At 41.4% G+C, this 7464-nt stretch overlaps 1 protein-coding gene across 1 annotated transcript; it reads right to left on the bottom strand.

Moving 5' to 3' along the window:
• Positions 1-5144: 5144 nt before the first annotated feature.
• Positions 5145-7067, bottom strand: grem1b (gremlin 1b; the record flags this gene model as incomplete). The annotated part of the gene is made up of 2 exons (XM_080750472.1): positions 6948-7067; positions 5145-5787 (listed from the first exon to the last, which is right to left on the bottom strand). Exon 2 carries the CDS (start codon positions 5784-5786, stop codon positions 5145-5147), a length of 642 nt encoding a protein of 213 aa, XP_080606598.1. The 5' UTR covers position 5787; positions 6948-7067.
• Between the last annotated feature and the right edge of the window lie 397 nt (positions 7068-7464).

The raw sequence follows: 7464 nt of genomic DNA, 5'->3' as shown, positions 1-7464 counted from the left end.
ATCCCTCTTAATGAATGCTGTTCTTGTCATTATGTTCTGTATATCATGGTCCTCTGCACTTTCCTGTGTGTCAAAAGCTGTATGTAAGTAGCTAATAGCTATGCCACATTCCCATTATGGTAACTGTGTACATAATTCAGATGTATTGCACTTTTTGGCACCTCTTTTCCTATATGCAATATGATTTCCTTGCAAATGATAAGATGTATGAATTGTGCCGCCTCATGATGAAAACATCCTTTTTTGGTTTGTTTAACTTTTTAAGAGAGCATTAGTATATTTATTGAACTGAAATGTTTTATTTTCACTATGTAAGATTTAAGTGTCGTCGAACAAAACATTAATGTCCCTGGGTGTTTAGGGATAAGCCTCTATTTATGTAAAGAAAGGTTTATTTTATGCCAAAAAAAAAAAAACATCAGCTTTATTCCCGTTGAGGGTGTATTTTTATATGAGTTTTGCTGTAAACTGACTTGAAGAAGCTGACGGATGAAAGGTATATTCTTTCATGTGGACGTTACTTGAATGTTGATGCCAAGATGTTTCCCCAGTGATATTCTTTAGAACTCAAATCGCAGGTTAAACTGCAGATACAATCAGTGGTGCTTTTAAATTTGTTTTAGACTGCATGTGGATAGAGCTATTTTGTTTTGTGTCATTAGAATCAATTAAGCATATCACCTGAAAACTCGTGAGCTTTGACATCAGAGACGGGATCGGTTGTAATAGTATCTATAGTGAGACTGCACCTTTTATTAGCCTCGAGTCTAATTTATAGCCTATTCTTTACAACGGTGTCGCTTACCGACAAGGACTGAACTTATCGGCAAGCTACGCCAGTGTGCGATGGACTATACATTAAGCTTTTACCCTCCTATAAGTCTTTTCCTCGTTTTGTGTGAAGACGAGATGTTTCACAAGCTTCAGATCTTTGACCCTTGAAATGTGTTCCAAAAAACACATTGAGCTGAAGCTCATCTAGAAGTTGTTCCACCCCGTAGCCTACACTGTCAAATGGCCATGTAGCTCTCTGCAGCTCTTGTGTAGGTGCTCTTATCATTTAATGTCATTATTTTAGAGAGTATACAAAAATCTAAGGAATGGATTCAAACTAGGGATGGGACAATATGAACATTTCATATCACAATTATTGTGACAAAAAGAAATCGCGATTTACGATATCGCGATAATCAAATCCATTATCCTGGGGCAGAACATTTGCCAAAAAATAGCTGATCTACAAGCTCACAACGCGTCGCAACGCGACGTGTTGTGAGCTTGTAGATCGGCTAGAGAGTGAAAAAAGACTGTATCAAGTACGTATATTATAAGTTCCTTTTACCAATTATAGAGGGTTTAAGTGATGCAGCTCGGCAAATAAAAGGTGAATTGATCCCAGTGCATGACGGAGGACGATATCACGATAAATTTCAATCTCCACAATACGATTATTGTCCATGTTTTTTATCACGATAAACGATAATATCACGTATCGTCCCATCCCTAATTCAAACATGGATTTAGCCTATACAAACTCTTAAAAGAAACACTTGGAATGGAAAGATGTGTTGACACAACTTTTCTAGTCTAGCCTACTTTATACACTTTACCCTACTTTCAGAAGCAGAAAGAGACGGTTAAGCCAAATAAAGGTGATTACATTCATCTGACAGACTTTAGTCTTGGGAGATTTATTTGTAGATGTGGATTCGATATTCAATTTAAAAAGAAAATGTGTGTGTGTGGATAATTTGACAGCAAGACTTAAAATGAACAGACCCTGAAAACACATAATGCCTTATGGATTCATTTTGAAATTGATTGATTGATTGATTGAAGAATTTATTAGAAGTTTGCAATAGAAAAAAGTACAGTTTCATGACAGTACAAATCACTGGTACAAGGTCAACTAAAAGGAGATCCTAGAAAGCCGAGGCTTATTTCCACAGGAACCACACTTTAAGTATCTCATATAACATTGAAAGACAGACGGAAACACTTCCCTCCACTGGGGAAGAGATTTTCACAACTGGAAACCCCCATTTGATTATTAGGGCATATTGTTAGTCATATATTAACCCATTTAGAACGGGTACATTTTGTGTATCATTATTTTATGCTTTAACTATTGAAAAATAGCAGATATACAAGCTCACAGCGCGGCACCGAGTGCCGCGCTGCGAGCTTGTAGATCTGCTATTTTTGAAAAATCGTGAAAATTAGAATTTTGACCCGATTCTATAAGTGTCTTTTGAATCCTTCTAAGATTTTTTGAAAAACCTTTGTTTCTATGTCAGCAATCTGGCTATATAGAAGGAGGAGGATGGATCGCACACAGTGGCAAGAGTTGTTTTTTCTTTATTGTTGCATTTGCATGGATGAGAAACAAACGTTTCGGCTGTAAGCCTTCTTCAGTGTATATTTCTCTTACAGCCGAAACGTTTGTTTCTCATCCATGCAAATGCAACAATAAAGAAAAAACAACTCTTGCCACTGTGTGCGATCCATCCTCCTCCTTCTACATGTTGATTTAAAGGGATACCGCACCAGTAGAGTCAGAGCGCGGTGGTAACCAAAAAGTCCTAGCAATCTGGCTATAGCCATCGTAAAAGAAAAGGTCCTTTTCACTTAACTGGAGCTCAGTTGGTCTGTTCTTGAGAGACTACTATGTCAGTGGTTCTCAAACCTTTTCATGTGGAGGACCCCCAAAATGATATTTATTTGGCCACGGAACCCCATCTCAAAATATCTAGTTCCAGGGACCACCCAGAAGCAAAATTTGAGTTACAAACCTTCGCTTTAAAAATACATATATTCAAAGATTTGCACACATTTTCACGACTTTTTCCAAAAAATAGCAGATCTACAAGCTCGCAGCGCGGCACTCGGTGCCGCGCTGTGAGCTTGTAGATCTGCTATTTTTCAATAGCTAAAGCATTCAACAATTCTAGGCCTATTAAATGCTTGGGTGTAAAGACATACCAACAGGTACTGGACCGTAGACATTTCTTTTTTTCCAGAATCCTGACAGAAGTGAGAACCTGAATGACGGTCCAAGAGGTTGGAAAGGTTCTCTGGACTGCAAGTAATCTCTTCTTTCCCCCTCTTTCCTCGTAAATGTCCGTACTTTTATAATAAATGTATTTCCAACACGTAAGAGAGGCTATAAACGTGTACAAACCGCAGCAAGGGTTGGCTCAAGGGAAGAGAAAACTTGGCAGTGTGCTTTTATTTGATACTTTGGGTGATGCGTAAATGACAAAAAGATGATTTATCTCTTTCATTTTAGGCACTTTGTTGCACCTTAAGCTGACACCTAATAAAAGGCTAAAGCAGTCCACAACCATTCCAGACTAGCCTATTTATTTTTGCCTACTCCCAAGAAAATAAATCAACATCAATGGTGGCTTTACATTTTACAACTATTTAATAACAATATCCTATAACAGGCCTAAACCAAGACATGTACATTGTACGCTTTCGTCAAAAGAGCATTTGCCTGACAACGATTTCTGTAGGCTGATCGAGAGGGCATATCTTTTCTGTACTAGCTAGCCTACCATCAGTGGTGTAAAGTAACTTAAGTCAATTTACGCAAGTACTGTACTGAAGTACAATTTTGAGGTATTTGTACTTTTACTTCTACTCCACTACATCTTGGATCCAAATATTATACTTTTACTCCTCTACAATTATTTGAAAACTTTAGTTAGTTACTTTGCAGGTATAAATTATAATATTATAAAACACACATTAACCACTTTAGCCATATTTTACACCTAGGCTATTTGAAAATTGCCGATCTACAAGCTCCCAACGCTTCGCATCGCGACATGTTGTGGGCTTGTAGATCTGCTATTTTCAAATATATTTTTTTACTTTTACTTTGGTGCTTTAAGTACATTTTGATACCAATACTTTTGTACCTTTACTCAAGTACATTTTGAATTCCAGACTTGTAACAGAGTATATCTACATTGCAGTATTGATACTTTTACTTAAGCACAACAATGTAGTACTTTCTCCCACCACTGCTGGATATGAATCAACAGGAATCAATAGAGAACACTTAACATGCCATAACATCCCATCACATTGAATAATATCACCACTCATCCATCATACTCCACACAGTGGAAACTACCCATTAAGCAATCATTATATAAACATGTACGACTACAAAATTACACATGTAGACGGGAAGTTTCATGTCACAATGGGTTATGTTTGTCCAAAGTGACTTAAATAAAACGGTCCAATGTATTAGGCTGGTATATGTGAGTGCCGTGCGTAACAAAACGTGCCCATTCCAGATCTCCCGTGCAATGTTTCTCGTTTTCTAGTTTGGTGAGAAAATAAAATGTTAAATAGACTGTTCAAAGTCTGTTTTACAACTTGCCTGTCCACATGTGATCTGTCCACACTCATGTAAGAAGAGACTTGAGTGCATGTGCTCTATCTCAGTGATATGAGTGGTTCCCAAACATTTTAGCCGAGACCCAAAAGAGAAATTAGACCTTTTCCTGGGACCCAAATCAGTGAAAATAGCAGATCTACACGCTCTCAACACTTTGCTCGCTTGTTGTCATAGATCGTCTATTACTACTTCGTAAACATTTGTTTTCTAATTTATGGAATGTCTTAGATTTTGGTTTATTCCATGAAATTACTTGGAAAAAATCATTGCATTTATTTATTAGCTTTTTTGGGGGGGAATGTTTTTTGAAAATGTTTTTACGAGACCCATAAAAATGTGTCCACGACCCACAAATGGGTCCCGACCCAGTGTTTGGGAACCAGCTGCTCTATCTGTATGTATCCTCAGGAGTCGGAACATATCCCCAGATGGAGATATAGTAGATTGTGTATATTCTTCCTTCTCTGATCCAGTCGTTGAACAATAAGAACACAAAAGTCATCACATAATCTCCCTCCTTTTAGTCCATTGGTTCTCAAAGTGGATTCCAGGGGCTGTGGGTTCCTTTGGGGAGGGTCTAAATTGACCCATACAAGTCTATAACTCTGAAAGTGTACAAATGGAACCAAATGAACCCCGACGGGGTTCATTTGGTTCCATTTGTACCCTGCCAGAGTTAAGGGGAAGACCTTCAAAATGTGAAGGTTTGGAGAAACACTTGTATTTTCTAGTCCAGGTCTATGGATATGCAGCGGCACTGCTTGACGCGCTGGATGCGCTTCTTCTTGGTGGGCGGCTGCTGGTCCGGGCAGTTCAGCGTGAACGTCATGGTGGTGAAGCGCTTGGGCTTGCAGAACGAGCACGACTGGAAGGCGCCCTCCTCGCGGCGCACGTGCCGCGGGATGTAGAAGGAGTTGCACTGGCCGTAGCAGAAGCGGTTGATGACCGTGCGGCTGACGCAGCCCTCCTCGTGGATGGTCTGCTTGAGCGGCTGCGTCTTGCACCAGTCGCGCTTCAGGTAGCGGCGCTCCGTGACGTGCAGGGCCTCCTGGCTGGACTCCAGCACCTCCTCGGCGGTGGAGGACGGCGGCGGCGCGGCGGCGGCGGCCGCCGAGCCCTGATGCCTCCGCCTGGAGCCTCCTCCTCCTCCTCCGCCTCCTCCTCCTCCCCCGGCCTGGGGCGGAGGCCCGGGCTGCTGCTCCGATTCGTTCGGGTTGTTCTTGTCGGGATGAGGGATGGCGCCGCCGACCTGCGAGCCTCCCCGGTTCCTCTTGGAGTCCGCGGGAGAGGACAGCAAGCCCAGGATGAGGAGCGCGCCGCAGAGGACGCGCACCGCCGTGCCGCGGAGGAGACGCGTTGAACTCGCCATCCTGTCGGGACAGATAAGGAATGATTGATCGCCTGTATTATATTAGGCTAACTTTTCAACACTGTGTTGAGTGTTGTTGATGGACAGACAACGCCAGTGATGTTCGAAAACCTTGTTGATTTCAAGGACACCCGTTACGCATTATAAAGCCACACAGACCGTCATGATTAGATGTTTGATCTCTGGCGGGGACGAGGATATTTTAATTGTAAATACATGATTTTGGTCCGACTCCGATGGGGTATGGGTATGGTTATGGTCTGTCATTTTGGGATTCTGGACCAAATGACAGTCAGACTGCGATGTCCCATGACTATAGAGATCAGAACAGTGAACATGAGCATAATACCATTCTTGTTTTTGACTTTAGGTTTTAGTTGTGTTTAGGCTACTGTGCATGAAATAGGCTAATGGTTTAGATTTGACAATCAATCGTTTCGCTGGGGGAATGGGACCCGCTGAGGACCACCCAAAGGTTTACGCTGCGTATTTACGCACAGTTAGAACTAGTTGTAATTGATTTATGGACAGAACGGAGATTTAATGTAGCCTATAATAATAATAATAATCTCCCAATTGACACGTTCTGACTGTTGGAGTTGGAAATGCGGCATGCGGTCTTTTCCTCGCACTGTGCCATTACGCAATACGCATGGATACAACCACAAGCCTATTGGCATTACCCTGTTTTCAATTATGTTGACTAGTGATCAGTGACCATGATCGTGTTTAAGTATACTCAAGTTAAGTTCAATTAAATAATAATAATAATATAATTGTTTCCATTTTCAAGGGAGAAGCCTATTCTGAATTGGATCTGATACTCATGGAAATAAGTCGGATAGCCTATTTTTCTTTTCTTTTTTTATGTTGACGTCTAATAAATCAAATCAAAATTCAACAGACAATACTTAAAAGTCATGGTCCCTGAGCCTATATATAGCATTGGTTCTCAAATTGGATTCCAGAGACTCTGAGGGGGTCTATATTTGACGGTCTATATTTGACCCTACAAGTCTACAGTGTCCAAATGGAACCATAAGTGTGCATTTGGTTCCATTCGTACACTGTCAGAGTTAAGGGGAGACCTTTGACATTTGAAAGTTTGAGAAACTCTGGCCTATTATAGCCTTACACACATTCTAATCCAAATCCACTCACCTGCAGTTGTGAGCATCCACGTATAATAGCCACAAACCAGATGGATTCCGTGCGGGCTCCTTTTAGAAACGGTTCCGAGGGGGAGATGATGATAACTCCGGCTAATAACGTGGACAGTCCGCGGCCACAGAGCAGCTATAGCGCACTGCTGGTGGGTGTCTGGATGGGAGGGAGGCGCGCGGGTCCATCCATAGACGGAGGCTGGTGGGGGGTTTTAATACAAATTGCTCCAGCGCCGGACTGTCTCCTTTTTAAATGTCTGCCAGCTGAGATGCGCACAGCGCCATCCCTCCACATTATTGGCTAAGACTCGATGTTGGGGAAATCAAAACTATCCGCCCCCTCCTCCTCCTCATCCTCCTCCTCCTCAACACTTCCCCAGTGGTGGAAAAAGTATACTCAAACTTTTTTACTTAAAAATAAAAGTATCAATACTGCAATGAATGTAGAAATACTCGGTTACAAGTCTGGAATTCTACATTTACTCGAGTAAAAGTACAGAGTTGGCATCAAAATG

This window comes from Nannobrachium achirus, assembly GCF_963921795.1.
Source record: "Nannobrachium achirus genome assembly, chromosome: 20".
NCBI lineage: Eukaryota > Metazoa > Chordata > Actinopteri > Myctophiformes > Myctophidae > Nannobrachium > Nannobrachium achirus.
The sequence above is the reverse complement of the archived record's forward strand: the minus strand, read 5'-3'. Positions and strand labels throughout refer to the sequence as shown.